Consider the following 25888-nt stretch of genomic DNA (forward strand, 5'->3'; position numbering starts at 1 on the left):
GCAGGGGTCCAACCCGTGGGATGGCGAATGGAAAACACAATTCCTGAATGTTCAAGCGACATTTTTTTTTTCAGGATGATTTGTTCATATGGGAGGCAGTTTGGGACTGTTCCAGGAACAATGGTGCCAAACGACGTGGGCTGCATGGGTCTCTTAGATGATTACACAGGGTCTAATTTACCAGAAGGTTTGAGGTGAACATATCCACAATATCAAGAACTCCGCCATGCGGGCAATACTGAGACCTTGGAAAAGGCGATCATCTACCTAAAGCCAATGGAGCCAGTGCCAAGCTATCGGAAACCTCAAGGCATCGATTCCATTTTGTTACTAGTGACAAATTTGACTGACTGGGGACTTGGATCAAAAGCCGGTCAACAGATTCCTGATGGTCCACCACTTCAAGATGGAATCACAGACATCAGTGATCAGAGCTGTGGAGCTAGGAGATATCCTTCTGTCGATCTCAAGGTTGCTTATCTCCACATATCCATCTGACCAGTCAATATATTTTCTGCATAGGCACTTGCATTTGAGAGCATGCCTGTCGCAACTGCACCCAGGGTAATTACAAAGATCATGGCGGTTACTGTGGCATAAGTTTGTCAAAAAGATAGCAAAATCCTCCCTAATGTTAATGATCTACTTCTGAGAAGGCCGGACGTAGTGTACACCTGGTTCGGAAGGTTTAAAAAAAAATCATGGTTAGATTGTAACTGTAGAAAAGAGCAATCTTATCCCTTCTCGACTCCATTTCCTAGGTATGATGTTAGTTGCCCAAAGAGAGAAAGTAAAAAAGATGCTGCCGCATGAGCGGAAATTCAGCAGATTAGACAGAGCCTCAGGTCAGGAATTCATGAGACTAATAGGCCTTTTCTCTCTTATGATAGAGGTGCTTCCCTGGCGGTGTTTCATGGCCGAATACTTCTGAGAAACGTTTTAGCCTTTTGAAACAGAGACCCAAAGGACTTGCACCAGAAAGTGCCTCTTCTAAAGCAAACCAGACTAGAGTTGGTTTAGTGGCTAAAGAAGGGAAATGAAAGTGAAACGCGTAGAGGTCCGAGTCAGTATGTTCCATGACGCTGTGACAGCCGTTTGAAGTCAGCGTTCCCCTGCCAGGACGCCGCAACCGGCTTTTCAGTTACTTGCAGCCTTCCCGGCAAGTTACCAGGACTCTTTCTGAACCTTGCTTCCCCTTGTTCCCTTCCCCCATGTGTGCCTGGAAGACCCATACCATAGGCAGGAACTGAGGCTTGAGTCTCCATCAGAGCCCTGGCAGGGAATCGGAACACCTTATTTATATAGGTAAGTTTTGTACTGTGTATTTTTTACATAAAGTATGAATTATTTTTACTAATAGTGTCCCTCCGTGCGCTTTTCTTTATGTTTTAGTTTTAAGAGATGATCCTGTTCTGGGGGTGACCAGAAGTGAATCTTGTGACTACCAGATTCTACAATCCGGTCTTCTATGTGAAACATTAAGGTTCTCGGGCGCTCTGCATGGATACAATGAGTAATACTTGGCATTTCCTTCTGGATTATACTTTTCCACCCATAGTGATGTTTCAACACGTTGTGACAAACGCCCCTCTTTTGTAGCGCTGACGTCTGTCTGGGCTTTTCACGACACAGTCTTCTAGGTTTAATTAGAGAAATAACAGGATAATATAAAGCATTATATTGCTTTATTTTCATCCCATTAAGGGACTGCAGCTTTAACAGGTATAGGCAGGAGGCACTCCGTTATTTACCTTCAGCGGTTTACTCATATCGGTGATATAATATCCCACACACTGTCACTTTAAGAAACCAAAGAAATCATATAAATAAATCCTATCCCTTTCAGGGATCTAACTACACCGCAGAATAAGCCTCTCCAATTGTTGCTGGGCCAACTAACCTGGTTCCCCAGTTTAAACAATACCCTCTCATTCAGGGTCACTAGATACAGCATAATAATATCCACAGCTTTTAGACACAGCTTTACTGATAGATGGGGGACAGCGTCCCCAGAGTCCAGACAATGCTTCCGGACAGCAAAGGTCATGAAGAGGGCGTCCTCCCCGAACTGAATACGGGGGTGCAGCGCGCCCCAGCCTCCAGGCTCTAGAAGAGAGACTGAAAAAACAACCCTTTCTGGTCTAAATACCTGTTCTAGTAATTAGGTGAGCAGGTGAGGGAAACAAGAACCCTTGTAAAGTCTGGTATGGACTTCCTATCCCCCAGCCCTAGTGACTGAATCTGTGGAGCGGATCACTTCCACACTAAGTCTGCACTTTCTTCTATAAATCAGACAGAAAGCTGCCCATTATCCTGGGACTATGTCACAACGTGTTGAAGAAGTGACCAAGTGAAGGCAATAGTGATTGCTCTTCACTGACTAAGAGCATGGTTTTCCAATCGTGTCCGTGTGTCTATAAATCTTCCATGGAGTCTACTTCTGTACAAGGCTCTTCTCTCTCAGCGCTATGCTTCATGCAAAGAAGAACAACATATCTAAAGTCTCTTATAAGATGCACTCTTGTTTTTCTGCAATGGCGTCATGACCAAAACATGTTAAAATAAATGCATTCTGGTGTTCCTACAGCAAGGGTTTGTTAAAGTACATTCTTCAGCAGCCATGAATTTGACTATTCACTTCATTAAAACAGGATCAAAACACAAAAATAATTTCTCTGCTGCTTTAATATCTCAGCCAGGTCCTGGAAACCTGCTGCTCAGGGCTTTGGACCCTTGGGTGATTTACCTTTATAAAGGGTGTTTTTATCTTTACTGCTAGGTCGGCATTGTGCGGAGTAGGAGCGTTGCAGACCCTTTTATTAGACGATCCGGTGCACCGTTTGGCAGGAAGTTCCCTGAGGTGGTCTTTGCTGCTTCAGATCAGCGCCCCTCCCTCTCTGTTTATTGCTTTGGGACATCCCATATTTGCCCTTGTTGAGGGACACACAAGAGAAGGGGAAGTACACCTACGTCTCTCCATGGCGGCTCCCTTTCCCTGCCTTTTGTTGAGTAGTGCTTTTCTGTAGCGTTGACATGAAGTTTGCTGACCTGTGGAAGAGCCGGGCCTCCTCTTACAGACGGGTGTCGTATATCTCGTCCTACCCCCCCCACCCCTCCCCAGTGTGACGGAGGAGTAACCTATACGTAATTGGACTAGAAACTTTATTGAAAATGTGTCTTCCTTTCTGCTTTATATGTTCATTCAGTCTTTCATTCATTCATTGTTTCAGTCTTATTATTCTTAAGCTGGCAGCATATTCAATTCCGGTTACAAGCCAGGAGAAGGCGTTCTGTGATGTCATCCAGAGCTAGTCTGAACAATTAAAGAACCCCCTCCTGCATTTATACATTATCATAAACCTTATCTCATATACTGTAAATGTGATTTCGTTTGGCATTTAACACTTGCAAAACAACCTGTAACAACCTTTTTTTGCCAGACGTCTATTAGCTCAAACTTGTGTTTACCGGACTTGTTACTGCCTCATTTTCAACTTTTCCTGCTCCATAAACCTTTTTCTACATTCCCATCTTGCTGTACCAATTGACAAACAACATTAAGTTTATCCAAAATGGTTCAGGCCAGCTTCAAGGGTTCAGGCCTGCTTCAAGGGTTCAGGCCTGCTTCAAGGGTTTGGGCCAGCTTCATGGGTTCGGGCCAGCTTCAAGGGTTCGGGCCAGCTTCAGTGGTTTGGGCCTGCTTCAAGGGTTCGGGCCTGCTTCAAGGGTTCGGGCCTGCTTCAAGGGTTCGGGCCTGCTTCAAGGGTTCGGGCCTGCTTCAAGGGTTCAGGCCTGCTTCAGTGGTTCAGGCCTGCTTCAGTGGTTCAGGCCTGCTTCAGTGGTTCAGGCCTGCTTCAGTGGTTCAGGCCTGCTTCAGTGGTTCAGGCCTACTTCAGTGGTTCAGGCCTACTTCAGTGGTTCAGGCCTGTTTCAATGGTTGAGGCCTGTTTTATTTTCGACACTTTTTAATAAGTTTCTTGTGAAAAAAAAATGCACTTGGCTGCCTGAGTAGCTGCAATGAAATTAGCCAGGATAGGCGGTCCAACGCGTTTCGGGGACTGGATTTGGCCCAAACGTTGCATGTTGAAGAGCCTTGTTGGCAAAATGTCTGGGGCAGCAGCTCGATGAGAAGTTCCCACCCCAGTACAGACTCGGTGAGTCCTGCGCTCTGGTGAGGTGGTTAATAATGCAGAAGGCTTTGTTTCCAGCCGAGGATATCCTGTCTGCTCACTCAGTATGACCGGGGAAAGCTGCTGCATTGAGCGGCTATCTGTGCTGATTCACGTTAGTAAGTATCCTGCAGCTTACAGCGTTCGGTCTTTTTATCCATATACCTTTAGTGCCTTGATCAGATAATGGGATTTTCCAGAAATTGTTTATTTAAATTGGGAAAGTTAAAGCCACATCGCAGGTGTCATCCTATAAACTGATAATGTCCCCCTTTTTATAATGCATGAAAGGGCTTCCCCTCTGTCCCACAGGGGAATGTATTTATACTCCTTGTGTGTGACTGGCTTACTGATGTCTGTGGCTTTGAATTGCACAGCAGAGATGAGGAGGGTAGTCACACTGTATACTGTCCATCCAGGGCTGTCTCCTCGTATGACCAGGCGGCACGTTAGTGGGTCCTGTTATTTACAGCTGCCACATCCATGGGGGAAAGCAGTCGGGGTGTGGAAGTGGAGTCCTCCATGCAGAGCAGAGGGACTGAAATGTGCATCTAGGATTCCTCCCAGAGATGGCTGCATGTTACTCTTTGAATTACAACTGTAAAGCACTTTGTAATGTACAGTGTGCGGAGGCCAAAAGTGGGAGCTTTATACTAATGGAAGACCTTGTTCCAAGAATAAAGCCTTGTGTCATGTATTATGCATGTATGTCTTTATATATAGCGCCATTAATGTACGTAGTGCTTCGCTGCAGTAATACACGTGATGACCATATAGATAACAAATAATACAAATAACACATAAAGGTGAGAAGTGCTTCAGACACAAAAGTGACATTGAGGAGAAGGAGTCCCTGCTCCGAAGAGCTTACAATCTAATTTGTAGGTAGGAAGGACGTACAGAGACAGTAGGAGTGCGTTCTGGTAAGTGTGTGTGCAGGGGGCCAAGCTTTATGTATCAGGTGTATAGTGTTAGCCACAGAACTATTAGTATGCTTCGTTAGGCAGGTGTGGTTTTAGGTGGGTCTTAAAGGTGGCTAGAGAGGGTGCTAGTCGGGTACTGAGGGGAAGGGCATTCCAGAGGTGTGGGGCAGTCAGTGAGAAAGCTTTAAGGCGGGAGAGGGCTTTAGATACAAAGGGGGTAGAGAGAAGACATCCTTGAGCGGAACGCAAGAGTCGGGTCCAGCATGCTTGTACATGCAGAGTACATACAGAGTGCACAGAACCCCGATTTATGTAACGGAAAAGATTATTTGACATAATTATTCCCTAAAATAGAACCCTTATGAATGGTTTCACATGAAGAGGTGTCTTGTTTACTATTTTTTATTGAATGTCTGACCTATGTTATATTACAGGTTTATCCTCCTTTCTCATATACACATCTTGCTTGGTTAGAAGTCCCCCAGTAAGTGCCGCCCGTATCCTGATCGCTGCACCCCGGTTCTCTCTCCTTTTCAGATTAGCCAGAAGAAATTAAAGAAATACGAGCGAGAATATCACATGATGAGAGAGCAGCAGGAGCAGCAGGAGGATCCGGTGGAACGGTTTGAGGTATGTTCTTCTCCAGGGGAGAAGGGTGGAAAAATGGAAGCAGCTGATTAACATACCACACTATTGAGTGATACAGAGTATGTCTGCACACGGCCAGTCTGCTATAGCTCTCTGTTCTTAAAGAACTGAAAATGAGCGGGCTTCAGATGGTGCAGTGTGCTGCTGCAGATGGTGCAGTGTGCTGCTGCAGATGGTGCAGTGTGCTGCTGCAGATGGTGCAGTGTGCTGCTGCAGATGACGCAGTAAGAAGAGGCACAAAGGGACTGCGGCAAATACGTGTAACTGTCACAATCCCACGTTTCCGTTGGTCCTCGCGACCTTGATAAAGCTTGTGCCCTTCCCCTTACGACCTTCATCTATGTCCTGCTGTATTGGACCGACCGGGAAGATCCGTTATGATTTGGCGCACCGGCCATCCGTCTGTGTTCTGGTCTTTTATAAAAGTGCTGGGGGAGGGGACCTCTTCTATACGGCAGTGCTTGGGGGGGAGGGGACCTCTTCTATACGGCAGTGCTTGGGGGGGACGGGACCTCTTCTGTACGGCAGTGCTTGGGGGGGACGGGACCTCTTCTGTACGGCAGTGCTTGGGGGGGAGGGGACCTCTTCTATACGGCAGTGCTTGGGGGGGGAGGGGACCTCTTCTATACGGCAGTGCTTTGGGGGGGAGGGGACCTCTTCTATACGGCAGTGCTTTGGGGGAGGGGACCTCTTCTATACGGCAGTTCTTTGGGGGGGAGGGGACCTCTTCTATATGGCAGTGCTTGGGGTGGACGGGACCTCTTCTATACGGCAGTGCTTGGGGGGGACGGGACCTCTTCTATATGGCAGTGCTTGGGGGGGACGGGACCTCTTCTATACGGCAGTGCTTGGGGGGGGGGAGGGGACCTCTTCTATACGGCAGTGCTTGAGGGGGACGGGACCTCTTCTGTACGGCAGTGCTTGAGGGGGACGGGGACCTCTTCTATACGGCAGTGCTTTGGGGGGGGAGGGGACCTCTTCTATACGGCAGTGCTTTGGGGGGAGGGGACCTCTTCTATATGGCAGTGCTTTGGGGGGGAGGGGACATCTTCTATACGGCAGTGCTTGGGGGGGACGGGACCTCTTCTATACGGCAGTGCTTGGGGGGGACGGGACCTCTTCTATACGGCAGTGCTTGGGGGGGAGGGGACCTCTTCTATACGGCAGTGCTTGGGGGGGACGGGACCTCTTCTGTACGGCAGTGCTTGGGGGGAACGGGACCTCTTCTATACGGCAGTGCTTGGGGGGGGACGGGACCTCTTCTATACGGCAGTGCTAGGGGGGAAGGGGACTTCTTCTATACGGCAGTGCTTTGGGGGGGAGGGGCCTCTTCTATACGGCAGTGTTTTGGGGGGGAGGGGACCTCTTCTATATGGCAGTGCTTGGGGTGTGGAGGGGGACCTCTTCTATATGGCAGTTCTTCGGGGGGAACCTCTTTTATACAGCAGTGCTTGGGGGGGGGGGCTCTTCTATATGGCAGTGCTTGGGGGGGACCTCTTTTATACGGCAATGCTTGGGGGGGTACCTCTTTCATACAGCAGGGCTTGGGGGGCCTCTTCTATGCAGCAGGGCTTGGGGGGGCCTCTTCTATGCAGCAGGGCTTGGGGGGGCCTCTTCTATGCATCAGGGCTTGGGGAGGGGAACATCTTCTATACGGCAGGGCATCGTTGGGGAACCTCATATATACGTCAGTGTTTGGGGGGGTCCCCTTCTATACGTCACCCCTTCTATACGTCATTGCTTGGGGGGGGCTTCTATACGTCAGTGCTTGGGGGGGGACCCTTATATACGTCAGTGCTTGGGGGGGGGGCCCCTTCTATACGGCAGTGCTTGGGGGGGCGGGTGGCGCTATACAGTAGTATTTGCTGTACCTGGATTGTGAATTGTGTGAGGCGCCAAAACTGATATATTACTGAGGATTGCTGACCATCAAATACATGTATTTCAGCATGATACAGTGGTAATAAGTAGTGCCACCCCGCGCAGAATGATGCTAATACATTGTGCTGTGACTGGTAAAATACATCGTATTTCTGTAACTAGTAAGTGTAATTGACTGCTAAGAATAATCAGTCCCACCGCCCTCCCATTCCAGTTACCCTTTCAGTAAACACCAACGTGGCAGTAACAGAAGTGGACTTCGTGGTGTTTCCAGCAGCTCTGGTTAATATTTACTGGTTGCAGCAGCACGATGACACGAGAGACGAGCGCACGGCGCTTTCATAACATCTGCGAAAGTTACGGAGAAGTTCGACTCTGCCGCGGGTCACTGATATCCGGGTTAAATATTCCATGGGTCCCTGTGCGTGACGGGAGACTGGTGTGTAAGGGAGGACATGCCACCCTATATTCGGCATATCCGTACACTGAACCCTGCAGGTTTTACAAATCGGGATCCTGTGCTTTTCTTTTTAGCGTGAAAACAGGCGGCTGCAGGAAGCAAACATGAGACTGGAGCAGGAAAACGATGACCTGGCCCATGAGCTGGTTACCAGTAAGATCGCCCTGCGGAAGGACTTGGATAACGTAGGTTAACCTCCATTCATTAACCTCCATTCATCTTTTCTGTTTGGCATTTTCAAAGCAGATGTCGGTGGTTGATGCCATTTAGCAGCGAGATCCATATTATCTGTATGAAGTCGTTCCTGGGCTCCTAACTCTGCCCAGTAGTCCTACTGTACCTTGCTCAGTCACTCCAATGGTTTGTAACAATTTGTGCAAACATATGACAAGTGGTATAAGTTACTGCTCTCTAGAGCAGAGGATTCCAACCTTTTTGTGGTTAAGGAACCCCAACCCTCTCTAATAGCGCGTCTGAGATCAGATGCATTGCAATGAACCCCAACCCTCTCTAATAGTGCGTCTGAGATCAGATGCATTGTAAGGAACCCCAACCCTCTCTAATAGCGCGTCTGAGATCAGATGCATTGCAATGAACCCCAACCCTCTCTAATAGCGCGTCTGAGATCAGATGCATTGTTAGGAACCCCTTCGGGGCTGGGGGAGGATGCGGTGTGATTAGCGTTTGCACCGGGCTTGGGGAGGATGCGGTGTAATTAGCGTTTGCACCGGGCTGGGGGAGGATGCGGTGTGATTAGCGTTTGCACCGGGCTGGGGGAGGATGCGGTGTAATTAGCGTTTGCACCGGGCTGGGGGAGGATGCGGTGTAATTAGCGTTTGCACCGGGCTGGGGGAGGATGCGGTGTAATTAGCGTTTGCTCCGGGCTGGGGGAGGATGCGGTGTGATTAGCGTTTGCTCCGGGCTGGGGGAGGATGCGGTGTGATTAGCGTTTGCACCGGGCTGGGGGAGGATGCGGTGTGATTAGCGTTTGCACCGGGCTGGGGGAGGATGCGGTGTGATTAGCGTTTGCACCGGGCTGGGGGAGGATGCGGTGTGATTAGCGTTTGCACCGGGCTGGGGGAGGATGCAGTGTGATTAGCGTTTGCACCGGGCTGGGGGGGGATGCGGTGTGATTAGCGTTTGCACCGGGCTGGGGGAGGATGCGGTGTGATTAGCGTTTGCACCGGGCTGGGGGAGGATGCGGTGTGATTAGCGTTTGCACCGGGCTGGGGGAGGATGCAGTGTGATTAGCGTTTGCACCGGGCTGGGGGGGGATGCGGTGTGATTAGCGTTTGCACCGGGCTGGGGGAGGATGCGGTGTAATTAGCGTTTGCACCGGGCTGGGGGAGGATGCGGTGTGATTAGCGTTTGCACCGGGCTGGGGGAGGATGCGGTGTAATTAGCGTTTGCACCGGGCTGGGGGAGGATGCGGTGTAATTAGCGTTTGCACCGGGCTGGGGGAGGATGCGGTGTGATTAGCGTTTGCACCGGGCTGGGGGAGGATGCTGTGTGGTTAGCGTTTGCACCGGGCTGGGGGAGGATGCGGTGTGATTAGCGTTTGCACCGGGCGGGGGGAGGATGCGGTGTGATTAGCGTTTGCACCGGGCTGGGGGAGGATGCGGTGTGATTAGCGTTTGCACCGGGCTGGGGGAGGATGCGGTGTGATTAGCGTTTGCACCGGGCTGGGGGAGGATGCGGTGTGATTAGCGTTTGCACCGGGCTGGGGGAGGATGCGGTGTGATTAGCGTTTGCACCGTGATGGGGGAGGATGTGGTGTGATTAGCGTTTGCACCGGGCTGGGGGAGGATGCGGTGTGATTAGCGTTTGCACCGGGCTGGGGGAGGATGCGGTGTAATTAGCGTTTGCACCGGGCTGGGGGACGTATTGATCTGGTGACTCCTGGGACTGTTTTGCAGGCGGAAGAGAAAGCCGACGCTCTGAATAAGGAATTACTGATGACAAAACAGAAACTGGTTGATGCCGAGGAGGAGAAGCGGCGACTGGAGGAAGAATCTGCTCTGGTGAGTGTAATGTATATCTGCGCGGAGCAGGGCCTGTACGCGGAGCAGGGCCTGTACGCGGAGCAGGGCCTGTGGCGGAGCAGTGTCTGTGCGCGGAGCAGGGCCTGTACGCGGAGCAGGGCCTGTACGCGGAGCAGGGCCTGTACGCGGAGCAGGGCCTGTGGCGGAGCAGTGTCTGTGCGCGGAGCCGTGTCTGTGCGCGGAGCAGGGCCTGTACGCGGAGCAGTGTCTGTGCGCAGAGCAGGGCCTGTACGCGGAGCAGGGCCTGTACGCGGAGCAGGGCCTGTACGCGGAGCAGGGCCTGTACGCGGAGCAGTGCCTGTACGCGGAGCAGTGTCTGTGCGCGGAGCAGTGTCTGTGCGCGGAGCCGTGTCTGTGCGCGGAGCCGTGTCTGTGCGCGGAGCCGTGTCTGTACGCGGAGCCGTGTCTGTACGCACGCAGAGCCGTTATTTACTTGATACCAGTATGAGATGTGGGGTAAATACAGCAAGGCCCCGCTTTTTAGCGATCCGCTTATACGGCGGTACCGAGAAGGGGGCCGCCATGTCTGCGCTTGCGCAGAATGGGGAAATCAGGCCGCGCATGTGCAGAACAGGTGGTTGACAAGGGTGCACATGTGCAGAACGGAGGTTGCGCATGCGCAGAAGGGGGAATTGCCGGTTTGCGCATGCGCACACGCCGAAAATCGCCAGTTCCGCTTTCCGGCGATTTTGGCTTTGCGACGGGCCCTTAGAACAGAACCTGCCGCATGCCTAGGGCCCTCCTGTACCTATTTACACCAATGGGCAGAGTTCTGTGATCTGATCCGGAACGTCTCCCGATTTCCCTGCAGCTGAAGGAGATGTGTCGTCGCGAGCTGGATAAAGCAGAGTCTGAAATCAAGAAGAACAACTCGATCATTGGAGATTACAAACAGGTACCACGTCACACGGGGCCACGGGTGTGTAACCACGTGTACAAGAATAACACGGGGATCCTGACGTTGCCTGAAATCAGATGTCTCGATAAATAGAAGGAAACTGCATTAAATGATGAATCTCTGTTTGCTTTTAGATTTGTTCCCAGCTGAGTGAGAGGCTTGAAAAGCAGCAATCTTCAAACAAAGCAGAGGTGGAGAAAATCCGGGTAAGACCGAGTCCTCATTCAGAACCACGACCCGAGGCCTCATTCAGAACCACGACCCGAGGCCTCATTCAGAACCACGACCTGAGTCCTTATTCAGAACCACGACCCGAGTCCTTATTCAGAACCACGACCCGAGTCCTTATTCAGAACCACGACCCGATTCCTTATTCAGTACCACGACCGAGTCCTTATTCAGTACCACAAACCGAGGCCTTACTCAGTACCACGACCCAAGTCCTTATTCAGTACCACGACCCGAGTCCTTATTCAGTACCACGACCCGAGTCCTTATTCAGTACCACGACCGAGTCCTTATTCAGTACCACAACCCGAGGCCTTATTCAGTACCACGACCCGAGTCCTTATTCAGTACCACGACCCGAGTCCTTATTCAGTACCACGACCCGAGTCCTTATTCAGTACCACGACCCGAGTCCTTATTCAGTACCACGACCCGAGTCCTTATTCAGTACCCCGACCCGAGTCCTTCTTCAGTACCCCGACCCGAGTCCTTCTTCAGTGCCCCGACCCGAGTCCTTCTTCAGTGCCCCGACCCGAGTCCGTATTCAGTACCCCGACCCGAGTCCGTATTCAGTACCACGACCCGAGTCCGTATTCAGTACCACGACCCGAGTCTGTATTCCGCCCCTCTCACCTCTATAAATACTGCTGCTCCCTCCCAGGTTTTCCAGGATGAGTGCTACCTACTGCAAGATACCAAATCTCCTTTTCTCCAACCTTAAGGAATGCCCCCGAGTCCTTTGTACTGCCTTTGGGATGAATAGTTATTTTGAAAGGTTCTTGTACTGTCCCTGAATATTTTTGTATATAGTTATCATGTCCCCTCTTAGACGCCTCTTTTCTAATGTAAATAAATCTGATTTAGCTAGCCTCTCCTCATAAATTAGATTGTCCATCCCCTTTATTAATTTGGTGGTTCTTCTCTGTACTCTCTCTAGTTCCATAATGTCTTTTCTAAGGAGTGGCACCCAAAATTGTACTCCATATTCAAGGTGTGGTCTTACTAATGCTTTGTAAAGGGGCATACAGTAATTATGTTTACTTCCCTTCCATCCATTGCCCGTTTGATGCAAGATAAGATCTTGTTTGCCTTTGCAGCTTCTGCATGACTTTGGGCACTATTGCTAAGCCTGCTGTCTACAAGCACTCCTAAATCCATCTCCATCAACGATTTACCTAATTGTGCCCAATTTCATTTATAAGTCGCCTTCTTATTCTTGCATCCCAAATGCATAACCTTACATTTATCTGTATTAAACCTCATCTGCCATTTACCTGCCCACATTTCCAGTCTCTCCAAGTCCTTCTGGAGAGAAATTACATCCTGCTCTGATTCTATTACCTTACACAATTTAGTATTATCAGTAAAGATGGAGACTTTGCTCTCGATGCCAACCTTAAGGTCATTAATACACAAGTGAAAAAGCAGGGGTCCCAGTACATGTACCGATCCCTGTGGTACTCCACTCACGACTTTAGCCCAACCTGAAAAAGTTCAATTTATGACAATCCTCTGTTGTCTATCCTTCAACCAGTTTTTTTTACTGAGTCCAATTTTCTTTATTTTGTACACCAACCTCTTGTGTGAAACCGTATCAAAAGCCTTTGCAAAATCTAAGTAGACCACGTCAACTGCATTACCCAGGTCTAAATTCCTACTTACCTCCTCAAAGAAACAAATAAGGTTAGTTTGACAAGATCTATCCTTCATAAATCCATGCTGACTATTACTAATAATTTTGTTTTCCATTAGGTATTCCTGAATATTATCCCGTATTAAACCTTCAAGTAGTTTCCCTACTATTGAAGTCAGGCTTACAGGTCTGTAATCCCCGCTTGTGATCTAGCTCCCTTTTTAAATATAGGCACCACATCTGCTTTACGCCAATCTTGTGGTGCTGAGCCTGTGGAAATGGAGTCCTTGAATATTAAATATAATGGTTTGGCTATTACTGATCTTAACTCCTTGAGAACTCTTGGATGTATGCCATCGGGGCCAGGTGCCTTATTTACTTTCATTTTATCAAGCCGCTTATGAACTTCTTCCTTATTTAACCAATTGTTCATTAATATGGAGGTTGTGGCTTCCTCCTACGGCAGTAAAATTGAAATAGATTCTTCCCTGGTAGACACAGAGGCAAATAATTGGTTTAATACCTCTGCTTTTTCCTTATCTCCAATAATTTGCCTGCCCATCTCATACTGAAAGGGTCCTATATTTTCTTTTCTCATTTTGTTATTAAGGTACTTAAAGAACTTTTTAGGGTTGATCTTACTTTCTATTGCAATCCTATATTCATTTTCAATTTTTGCTAATCTGATTGCCCTTTTGCAACTTTTGTTACATGGTTTTTATCATTCTGATATGATGCCTCCGTCCCTTCTGACTTTAAGGGGCTTATTCTGGTAGCTCTGAAATTGTTATTGCCAAACCGTGTGATTTGGCATGTTCACAAGAAGCAGAATGAAATGTGAGAAAAAAAACAGTATTCTCTATTGCAAATTGCATGTTCTAGAGCACTTCTATAAAAAGTGACAAATTGCACAGTACTTGCTTTCGAAGCGGAACACCCTGTGGAGGTGGTGCTAACCCCCTCCAGAGCCTGGAGGAGAAGGACATCTTCCTAACTTAATAGTATCTGCTGAAAATAAAACATACCTGAGGTACCCTGGGAGATATGCTAATGTCTATACAAAGTATATTTTAATGAGTCACACATCCTAAAATATATCCTTAAGACCAATCAGTCTACGGGCCCTTGTGATATTCGTGTTAGATCCCACAACCCTGCCATTCTGTTTAGTTCATTATCTGTTTCTTGTCCACCCTCCGTCCTAGTTTAAAATCTGGTCCAACCCCTTTTTAACATCTCCGCACCCCCCTAACAAGAAGATCCCTCTCCATTGAGGGGCAATCCATCCCTACTATAAAGATGGCACCTCTCAGAGAAGGACACCCAGTTCTCTAAAAACCCAAAAGCCTCCTTTCCTTCACTACTTTTTTAGCCATGCATTAATCTCCCTAAACTCTGTCTCCCTGGGGTAGCGCATGGCACTGGAAGTATTTCTGAAAATACCTTGGAGGTCCTCGTCTTGCGTCCTAGTTCCCTGAAATCATTTTTTTATGATCCTTTATCTTTCGTTAACTCCGTTATTTGGTTCCAATGTCCAGAGGTCAGGCCAAGCCCTTCCCAACAATCTCTACCCGGTCGGCAATGTGCCGAACCGGAGCCCCCGGAAGACAACAGGTTTTTTTCTCCTCACATTTCATGGGAAGGATGTTGATCCAGGGATTAATCCGATTGCCAATTCTTGGAGTCAGGAAGGAATTTATTTTTCTCCTTATGAGATATCATTGGATGATATGACACTGGGGTGTTTTGTTTGCATTCCTCTGGATCAATAAGTAAGTATAGATATAGGATAAAGTATCTGTCGTCTAAATTTAGCATAGGGTGAGCTTGATCTTTTTTTTGAGTCTTTTTTCAACACTATGTAACAACAAACTGTTGTAGCCCCTACTACTCGGCCACTTGCACGGGGCCCTAAGTGGGAGTTATTGCTGCACTGACGCCAGCTGCAGGTGCCCCACATTTTACCAGATACCTGTTTCTTGTCGTTATTTAGCAAAAGGTGGACGGGTGTGAGCGATGCAGAGAGTTTTTCAACAAGGAGGGCTGTGTAAAGCTGGTCAGCTCTGCTAAGGAGAACTCCACTGAGGAGGACACAGATGAGGAGAAAGAGACACTGAATAACCAGCTGCGGGAGATGGAGCTAGAACTGGCCCAGACCAAACTGCAGCTGGTGGAGGCAGAATGCAAAATACAGGTAACATGGCACCTGAGTGCAGCAGAGACTGTGACATAGAGAATGAGACTGGTGACACGGGGGATGATTGTGACTTCTAAAGTATCAATTCATTGCAGATTGTGGTACCTTTTACTGAACTGACTAGATCATTCTTTAGAGATGTAACTGTTTGTGTCACGAGAGACCAGGACTGTCACACCAGGGATCAATTCGCCAGACAGAAACACAAGAGTTTATAAAATTAATTTATTGGAAAATAAATATCCTCACCTATTTACAGTCAACCAACACACACACTTACAACTGGGAAACTAGGGTTACCCTATAAACCTGAGTTCAGGGACCTCCATAAAGAGATTTCCTCTGTTCTTTCTTACTGCCCTATGCAGCTTCTCCAAGTTACTCACAGCTTCTTTCCAGCTGCCTCAGCTAAAGAACGCTGATCTCACAGCTAAGGCCTGGGACATAGTAGGTTCAGCCTCGCTGAGCCGCGCTGAGCAGATGCACTAACCCCCTGTATCAGTCATCAGCGCGGCTTTAGCAGCCGCTTCCACATGCGTGCTGATGCATGCCGAGGCTGAGAAAATTTGAGCAGACAGGCAAGTTTGAAATTTGCTGCTCGGGGAAGCAGAGGAGCGGTCCCGTGACCGCTCACATCCAATGGGAGCGAGGGACTAGCCCCGCCTCCTGACACGCCTCCGCCTCGCCCCCAGAGCGCGCTCACTGCCTCGCCTGCCAGGACAGAAAAAAGCACCATTTTGAGCAGGCGAGACAGAGCAGGAGCGCTGATCAGCGCGGCCCGTGGCACCATGCCTGAGGCCTAAAGCTGATCTAGCAAGGGGTCTCCCTCCCCCAGGTTGCAATATGACCCAGTCCTTGATTGGTGGGTGGAAATGCAACAACAAACACAGTTACTGTACATGCAGAGAGTTACTTGGAAAGATCACAGACCACTTTGCAGCATTCCAGCTGAACATAAAATTAACCCCTGGTTCTTGAAGTGCTGGAACCAGATTTACAATACACAGAATATATATACAAACATAATACAGATGTATTACTGACAGGTAGGGGTAATGGCAGGCTTGACCTTTATTAAAAGCAGCCACATTTACCCCTAACATCACAGTTTGCACATAGCTTTCCGAACCTACCGGGTATCCCTTCCATGTGCATAGAGCTGTGCAAACCTCACAGGTCTCTTCTTCACACACTGTTTAAATGTCTGCGAAGCGCTTTCACTGGTCCATTAAAGGTTTTCCCATCCTGTGATGAATCTTCTCTTCGGGATGAACACTTTGTTTTTAAAGTAAAGCTGTATAAGTTTAATAGCAGCACACCACTCTGCCTTCCCTTCTAGTTAGGACAGGAACATATTTACTCTGGGACTAGTATAAAGATGGAGTTTTTCTGTCTTACCTGGAGGTAGGAGGGCTATGTTTCTTTATTTTGCAGGCTCCCTTGGTGTTTAGCGCTGCACGGGAACCACCTTGAGAGCAGGGAGGCTGGTTTCTACCTCTCTGGCCTGTCCTATAAAAGAATATGACTGGGGCTCTGGGCTCATCCTTGTCCCCGAGATGTGACCACCAGCTTATCTCATCACCGCTTCTGGTGGCCGTAGTCACTCAGATCAGAAATTTCTCCGGACGATGCGGCCTGCACTTGTGATGCATTTGGAGAAGCGGGTCCTGTTGCGACAGTCTGGGGCTGGTGTTGGTCAGTCTTGCTCTCCTACTGGCGGCTTCATGATGTCACTACGCCACATCACTGGGCGCAGAGGTGGATGGTTCTGATGGCATGTGACTGGATCCAGCGTGGATATTTAACGGGACATTTCAGCTTTAGCGTTTGCTTCCTGCTTTTCTCATGGTCCAGAAGCTGCTTTCTAGTTGGCAACCAAGGTACAGTTTGTATTGTTGGATCTAGTGGCATTGTCTTATGCGGTCTCTTTCCTTATAGATTTTTGCCTTCTGGTGTTTTCTCAGAATGTCTGATGTACCCAAACCTTTGTCAGACCCTCCTGAAGAAGGCTCTGGGGATACCAAGCCTATCAACATAAAAAATGAAGCAACTGACCTGTTCAGCAGGTGAGCCTCCCTATCCAGATAAATACAAAAAGATGTGTGCATCTTGTATTAAACAAATGGCGATGGAAGACGGTCCAGATGGAGAATTCTATCGGATACTTACAATCCATGATACAGCAGACCTTGAGTAGGTACCGTGGCTTGGCGTCACCGTCTTCACCAGAATCAGAAGTGGATTACTCCCAGGTAAACAGAGATGCTCGATTTCTCCCTCTTCATCTGAGGAATAATCAGAGAGAATGTATCCATCTTTAATGAATTGCCTTTCCAACAAGAAGACATACAGTATGGTGACCCCCGCTCCCCTCTCTGCACTGAAAGACCGGCCATGAAGACCGCATTCCATTGCTTTGCAAGAGCAAACAGTAGAGAGGTTCCTGAGCAGGAAGTAACGATAAGCATTTACTCCATATCCTTGGGACTCGGTGGTTTTAGGGCAGTTTGTCAATCTCTTCATAAGAAAAAAGCATTTAAAATGTAACTCTGTTCGCTCAGTCATAAATATTCTGCATCCACTAGATTACTTGGTAGTCAGAGACTTGAAAGACTCATATTTACATATCCCAATCTATCAATCCCACCAAATGTTCCTCAGACTGGCTCTGCAAGGCCAAGGTAAGACACCGTCAATTTGCAGTGCTACCCATGGGCCTATTATCCTCCCCATTGATATTCACTAATGTGAAGGTAGTATTAGCAGCCTTATTAAGGGAAGAAGCTATTTCACTAGTGCCCTACCTCAGCAACTGGATGATTAAGGCTGCATCAGCAGAACTACTGAAGATGCAGAAAAAACAGGGTCCTGCAAGTATTAAGACCATGATTGGTTCTTGAATTGAAAAAATCCAAACTATCAGTCTAACTAACAGTCAAAGCAGTTTCGGGGATTACTTTTCAACATGCAAAATGTAACTGTCCCTACGAATGCTTAAGCAATGAAGCTGAAGAGGCAGGTCAGGGCACTATGGTCCTCCCTGCCGATTTCTGTCAGACAAGTTATTGGGCCTGATGACAGCAGCAATAAAGGCTGTTCAATGGGCTTGTCTTCATATGAGAGCTTTGCAGAACAAAAGCTTAACCGCTGGAACATAGTATGAGTCTTTGGATTCAAAGATTTCCCTATCAAGATCAACGATATTGGCCTTAAGGAGGTGGCAAATGGTTGCCCTTTTTCCACCCTCCTAGACTTTATTTACTGCAGATCAAGAGGACTGGGCCGCTCACTGCAAAGGAAAATCAATCATGGGTCATGAATCAGCCCGAAAAAAGGTCGGTCTTCCAATCACCTAGAACTAAGAGCGATTCTGGCATTTCAAAATCAGCTCAGAGGCAAACCCCTGAGAATTCAGTCAGACCATGTGCATCAGTCACCAAGGTGGGGAAAAAGAGCCCAGTTTTAATGAGAAGCATTAAGAATCTTGGAATAGGTTAAAGTCAATGTTCCCCGGTTGTCGGCCGTACTACATAGAGGGAAAGACTTCCTAAAGGTCTGATCCAAGGCAAATGATGTCTCCATCCACAGGTTTTTAACCAGATTGTGCTATGCAGTGGAGGTATCAGACATAGACTTCATGCCCACCAGACTAAAAGCCAAGTGAGACATTTTGTGCCCTCTTCAGACAGGATCGGCCTGACCATCTAAACGTAATGGCGTTGACCTGCAACTTCAAACCTATATCTTCTTTCCTATTATGATACCTTGAGTATTAAGGAAGATAAAGATAGACCATTCCCTTGTAATTGCAATAATTCCCTACTGGCCCAGAAGGGCATGATTTACTTATCTTTTGGAGATGTCAGTAGAAGCCTATTGGATCTCCTGGCCCAGGGAGCAGTTAATTTTCATGACCTAGAAAAGCTGTAATTGATGACTTGTAAGATGAAAGGCTGTTAATGTCACTTCGGGGAGGATCTGCTTCAGTAATGGAGACTGTCCTTCAAGACCAAAAGGAGTCTACCTATAAAATGTATCTCTGGGTCCGGTGGATATTTTAACATCGGTGTAATTACCAGAACCTGTTACCAGAAAACGTCCCGATTGTGGTGATCCTAGATTTTCTTCAAGAAGAATTTGAGAAAAGCTGAATACTACTGTATAAATGTTCAGGGCTCGTCTATTAAAGAACATCCTTCATTGGAAGATTTCTTACGGCAATTTACAATCTAAGGTCAAAAAATGAAGGATTCAACCCCAACTTTGAACCTCCATGTGTTACTCAAGGCTCCCTATGACTTGTCCTTTGAGCCGTTAATAGATATTAACATTAAAAATCGCATATGGAAGAAAGCATTTTTATAGCAGTTGCCTTCGCAAAATGGGTAGGGGGAACTGCTGGCCCTGTTAAAGATGCATCTTTTATGTTTCATGAAGACATGGTAGGTTTGCGGACATTACCTCCGCTCAGGTCAAAAGTAACTTTGTATTTTCACCGAAATCAAGAAGCCATTCTTCCGATAATATGCTTTAATCCAAAGAATGAGGATGAGAAATTGCATTGTCTGCTTGTCTGGCGCTCTCAAAGTATGCCTTAAGCAGACAGAACCGTTCCAACAATCCGATGGTCTTCTGATCACTTTTGCAGGAAATAAAAAGTGGAAGATGGCTTTAAGTATGACACTACACCTAAGAACTAAGGAAACATAACCTCGGCATACCATCAGGCAGGGAAAGCTCCACCAACCCATCTAAAGGCTCATTCGGCAAAGACTGTCTCCAAAGCTCGGGTATCAGCTGCGACATTGACTAACACCCATACATTCCGCATGGATTGGATGCACGGGCCATGTAGGAAGGATTTGCATGGATTAGAAGCGCAGGAAGGATTCACATGGATTGGATGCGCGGGCGGCACTGGAAAGATTTGCCGGCGGTGGTGGGTTAGTTATTTAGTTCCCTGCAGAAGTGCGGTGTTCATTCGCAGCGGAACGTGCTGCTAGTGCCTTGCTGAAATGTTCTTTTCCTTCAGTACGGACACGACCGCACTCGGGAACCCCTCCCTCTTCTTCTCTTGGGGGACGGAATGGTATATACTAAACCTAACTGGAGAAGGACGGAATGGTATATACTAAACCTAACTGGAGAAGGACGGAATGGTATATACTAAACCTAACTGGAGGAGGACGGAATGGTATATACTAAACCTAACTGGAGAAGGACGGAATGGTATATACTAAACCTAACTGGAGAAGGACGGAATGGTATATACTAAACCTAACTGGAGAAGGACGGAATGGAATATACTAAACCTAACTGGAGAAGGACGGAATGGAATATACTAAACCTAACTGGAGAAGGACGGAATGGAATATACTAAACCTAACTGGAGAAGGACGGAATGGTATATACTAAACCTAACTGGAGAAGGACGGAATGGTATATACTAAACCTAACTGGAGAAGGACGGAATGGTATATACTAAACCTAACTGGAGAAGGACGGAATGGTATATACTAAACCTAACTGGAGAAGGACAGAATGGTATATACTAAACCTAACTGGAGAAGGACGGAATGGTATATACTAAACCTAACTGGAGGAGGACGGAATGGTATATACTAAACCTAACTGGAGAAGGATGGAATGGAATATACTAAACCTAACTGGAGAAGGACGGAATGGAATATACTAAACCTAACTGGAGAAGGACGGAATGGTATATACTAAACCTAACTGGAGAAGGACGGAATGGTATATACTAAACCTAACTGGAGGAGGACGGAATGGTATATACTAAACCTAACTGGAGGAGGACGGAATGGTATATACTAAACCTAACTGGAGGAGGACGGAATGGTATATACTAAACCTAACTGGAGAAGGACGGAATGGAATATACTAAACCTAACTGGAGAAGGACAGAATGGTATATACTAAACCTAACTGGAGGAGGACGGAATGGTATATACTAAACCTAACTGGAGAAGGACGGAATGGAATATACTAAACCTAACTGGAGAAGGACGGAATGGTATATACTAAACCTAACTGGAGGAGGACGGAATGGTATATACTAAACCTAACTGGAGGAGGACGGAATGGTATATACTAAACCTAACTGGAGAAGGACGGAATGGTATATACTAAACCTAACTGGAGAAGGACGGAATGGTATATACTAAACCTAACTGGAGGAGGACGGAATGGTATATACTAAACCTAACTGGAGAAGGACGGAATGGTATATACTAAACCTAACTGGAGGAGGACGGAATGGTATATACTAAACCTAACTGGAGAAGGACAGAATGGTATATACTAAACCTAACTGGAGAAGGACGGAATGGTATATACTAAACCTAACTGGAGGAGGACGGAATGGTATATACTAAACCTAACTGGAGGAGGATGGAATGGTATATACTAAACCTAACTGGAGGAGGACGGAATGGAATATACTAAACCTAACTGGAGGAGGACGGAATGGTATATACTAAACCTAACTGGAGGAGGATGGAATGGTATATACTAAACCTAACTGGAGGAGGACGGAAGACCCAAGTCCGTTTCCCTGTGTCCTATCTGACGGTCTGCAGGTTAGGTTAGATATTTATATTCTTGTTATTTTGCTATTCTGTGTGCTGCATATTGATTATTGATTTACATTTCTATTATTTTGGGCGTAAACATTATAATTACCAATCTATTGGGTTGTGTTTGCCTCTAAAGGCCTAAAGATATTAAACAATGCTCAGTAGATATTTGTTTCCTTGTTTTTGTCTTGTATGTACAGTACTATTTGGGTTCACCTCAGAACATCGCGTATTTATCTTATCCTTTGGAAATGATAATAAACTAATCAGATAAACAGACACAAACCGTGTTGCCGAGAATTGATGTTTCTTGTACTGATGGGGGATGAGCTATGTTTATATAGGTACCCCGATCATGTGTAACCCAGACGTGTGCTGCCATGTTCGGACTCAAGGGAAAGAACGTTTTCTGGCCCATTTCTGCCTTTGTTTTGTGCATAATCTCTATAACATCAGAAACATGACGTCCTGACTTTGTGTTATGTCTCTTACACCTCAGAATACACATATATAATACACCCTGTAGTGCGAGTATTATTCTGTGAGTGAGAGTATGGATGGCGGAGGTTATAGGGTTAACCCTCGCACGGCTGTGAGTGAGAGTATGGAGGAGGTTATAGGGTTAACCCTCGCACGGCTGTGAGTGAGAGTATGGAGGAGGTTATAGGGTTAACCCTCGCACGGCTGTGAGTGAGAGTATGGAGGAGGTTATAGGGTTAACCCTCGCACGGCTGTGAGTGAGAGTATGGAGGAGGTTATAGGGTTAACCCTCGCACGGCTGTGAGTGAGAGTATGGAGGAGGTTATAGGGTTAACCCTCGCACGGCTGTGAGTGAGAGTATGGAGGAGGTTATAGGGTTAACCCTCGCACGGCTGTGAGTGAGAGTATGGAGGAGGTTATAGGGTTAACCCTCGCACGGCTGTGAGTGAGAGTATGGAGGAGGTTATAGGGTTAACCCTCGCACGGCTGTGAGTGAGAGTATGGAGGAGGTTATAGGTTTAACCCTCGCACGGCTGTGAGTGAGTATGGAGGAGGTTATAGGTTTAACCCTCGCACGGCTGTGAGTGAGAGTATGGAGGAGGTTAAGGGTTTAACCCTCGCACGGCTGTGAGTCTCAGCAGGTTTGTGTTCTTATGCCTGTACATTTTGTCCTCCGAATACTAAGCATTACCATGAGAGGCCTCTGCAAATCTGTGCTGTGTGGTGACTCCGCAGTGTTCATTTATTCTCGTTGTAGGATTTGGAGCATCACTTGGGTCTGGCGATTAACGAAGTCCAAGCAGCGAAGAAGACCTGGTTCAACAGAACCATCAGCTCCATAAAAACCGCCACCGGAGTCCAAGGAAAAGAGACCTCTTAATCCCAGGATGCTAGTAAAATGATCACGGCTCTGAAAACGTGACACCTCTCGTTGCCTTCCTTGGCCAGATATTTTGGTTTGCCTATATGTCAGAGAACCAGGAGCGCAGCATGGCAGGATTGTGATAGGTCAGCGCCCATCGTTCCCGGCTTTTAAGCAGCTGTGCCCCCTTTTCGCCCACTTCCACAGTACAACTAGAATGGACTCCACGGCTGGCAGTAGCTAGAGGGGGGTATTGAAGAGATTACCTGGGGGGGTAGTAGAGAGATCCCCTGTCAGTGTAAACTGCCAACCCCCTGCCCAATATCTCTCCTGTTAGCAGGTGGGCTGTGCTCAGTGCCTGGGGGGGGGGGGTGATTTGCTAAACAGCCACCTAATCAGACTCCTATTTTAGATGGGATTTGAAGGCAGGGGCACTCCAGAAAAAATAATAGCCTAAACGGTCTGGGTAAAAGATCTTTAAATCTGAAATAAAGGGATCCCGCTCTCCTGATGGATTCCAGAGCAATCGTGGGTAGTCATCTTGGATGTGTGATACCATTTGTGGCACTAGCAGGAGTAGCGAGGCTGCAGCACATTGAGATTCATCGGGTGTGTGTGTGTGTATATAAAACACTGGATGATAAGGATGCAGTGAGGAATCTCCGTGTGCAGCAGCCTGTCTGGTAGAGTAGACACTCCTTCGTCACTTTATTTCAGATTTTTATTCTGTTACATACTGTACATATTTTACATGTTGAGGTTGCTTTTTAATAAGGGTGTCACCTGCCTTCAACAATAAGCGTTGGTTCTTTATACTACTGAATATAACGCCCTCTGCTGCTGCTGCTGCTGCCGCCCGCTGCTCTGACCAAAGTTTACCCGTCATACACAGAGTGAGGAGGTCAGACCCGATCCTGCGTTACTTCTCCCAAACCTCGCAGAGCACACAATGTAGGTACGAAACCTTAACCCAAAGCTCACATGCCATTCCCACAGGAGTCGGTATATATACACGTGTGACCAATGCTCGTTAAACCCTCCCGGCCTGGTTCGTTCTATTCTCTGTGATATCTGGAGGTTTCAGGGTTGTGGTTTCACCGAGCACGGCAGCCCGCTGCAGTGTATCATTGTACTGAGTATGGTCTGCATGTTTCCCGCCCTGTCACACGCAGTCCTGACATGCTGCTTCTCTGCCCCTGCTGCACTTTAACTCCGTGATGAGCAGCAAAAGTCGTGGCAGGAGTCCCCCGTCCACGTTCGGACGTGGTCAGAAGCAGGCAGCTCACATCACCAGCTGCACTTATTTGGGACGTGTTGGAAGTGTATGTTCGTACTTTGTATTGCAGCCCGTTCATGTTTGGAACGGGGAGGAGTCTCAGTATGAACATCTGCTGTACTAGCTGGGTCTGTACGGGTGTCATACTCTGCCCTGCTCTCACTTCCGGTAACCAGCACTGTGTCTCTGCATTCCCAGCCTCCTTATCTCTCGTGTGAGCTCAGCTGACCGGCCCCATGTAGAGCAGTGCGCTGCGGGCATGTCTGGCGGCTCACAGGTTAAACGGTTCCCTTCTCTGTTCTTTGCCCTTTTCAAGGTCACAGGTTCCAACCAGTGTCATTTCTGTCGTAATCTCCAGCCCCCCCCCCCCCCCCCCCCCGACACGATCTATCATCTCACTAATCGCATTTAACGAGGCGGCTTTCTCATTAACCAGCCACAGTGCTGTGTTCTGCATTCCCCCAGTCACCAGGGCTCTGCCGCGCTTCAGTGTGAAATTTTCTAGCTTCGAGTGAAAGCGTTGGGTTTCCGAATAGGACAAAGACATCAGTACAGTGAGCAGCGGTGGGAAGGAACGGTCGGAACGCGTTCCCGGCTCCGTTACTCTCGAGCACTGACGGTCTCTCGGGAGACGCGATCTGGAACCTTGTCCCCGGCACAGAGCCATGGAAGGGTTCATCTGCAGCAGTGCAGGGTGCTAAACACAACACGCTGCTTTCCTTCCGCGCTAGATTGCCGTGTAGAAGAGACACGTAGGATGCAGGTCCTGCACCTTGTATGTTTTGTTTTTTTTAATTTATACTTGTTTGCGTTTTGCTGGCGTCCGTTGCATCCGTGATCAAGTTCCTTGCGTGTAAGCTGGTTACACTATGAGGCATTGGTTTGTACATATATATAAAAGTTGGTTTATTTTGTATTTCTACTTTTTTCTTAGTTACTGTACTAACGCTAGCTGCTGTCAAATGTTATTCTAAAACATGCCATGAACCGCTGAAAATTTCCCTTCATTGCTAAGATTTTCTTTATTGTTTAATACCAAAAATCCTGTAAGTCCTTCCTTCCGAGTGTGGAAATAGTGCTGATGTAAGGTGCGGTGTGTGTATACCTAATGAACTAAAATATATAAACTGCTATGAAATTGGACGTGTGAATCCTCTGCTTCATTGTCTCAAGGTACCAAACCTGACGCGTTTCAGTGTGGTACGGTGGGCTGTAGAACGCGGCTGTGTGCAGTGCGATTCATCCTAATGTTCCTGTAATAGGATCGGCAGGAGCCGCTGATTCTCTTGGTTTCTTTCCCTATTGTACACGTTTCCCCCACACGCGTCCTCGATGTAAAGGGATTCCAAAATGTCATTATATATTGCAACCTTTTCAATATTTCTGGTTGCCGTATGTCGTGGCTGTCCCAGAGGACTCGGATTACAAACTATATTATTTGTTGTCTGTCTCTCCCGAGGAATGATGGTAAATATACAAACCGGTAACGTAGACATGATTCCTTTAATGCTTAACTAGGTTACAAAGAGTGCAAGCTTTCAAGCAGAAGGGACTTTGGTAGTTTCAAGAGCTTGCACTCTAACCACCAGTTAGCT

General features: G+C 47.5%; 1 protein-coding gene across 5 annotated transcripts in view; it reads left to right on the forward strand.

Annotated features, from left to right (window-relative positions):
* Positions 1-25436, forward strand: part of RABGAP1 (RAB GTPase activating protein 1) — a 154329-nt gene extending 128893 nt beyond the window's left edge. For all 5 annotated transcript variants that reach the window (XM_075579350.1, XM_075579349.1, XM_075579351.1 and 2 more), the window contains 7 exons: positions 5630-5722; positions 8156-8266; positions 9998-10102; positions 10935-11018; positions 11156-11227; positions 14876-15076; positions 22913-25436. In XM_075579350.1, coding sequence (XP_075435465.1) covers positions 5630-5722; positions 8156-8266; positions 9998-10102; positions 10935-11018; positions 11156-11227; positions 14876-15076; positions 22913-23035 — 789 coding nt within the window. In that variant the 3' untranslated portion in view covers positions 23036-25436. The remainder of the gene's footprint in view (positions 1-5629; positions 5723-8155; positions 8267-9997; positions 10103-10934; positions 11019-11155; positions 11228-14875; positions 15077-22912) is intronic.
* Positions 25437-25888: the final 452 nt, after the last annotated feature.

This window comes from Ascaphus truei, chromosome 21 (genome assembly GCF_040206685.1).
Source record: "Ascaphus truei isolate aAscTru1 chromosome 21, aAscTru1.hap1, whole genome shotgun sequence".
NCBI classification, from domain to species: domain Eukaryota; kingdom Metazoa; phylum Chordata; class Amphibia; order Anura; family Ascaphidae; genus Ascaphus; species Ascaphus truei.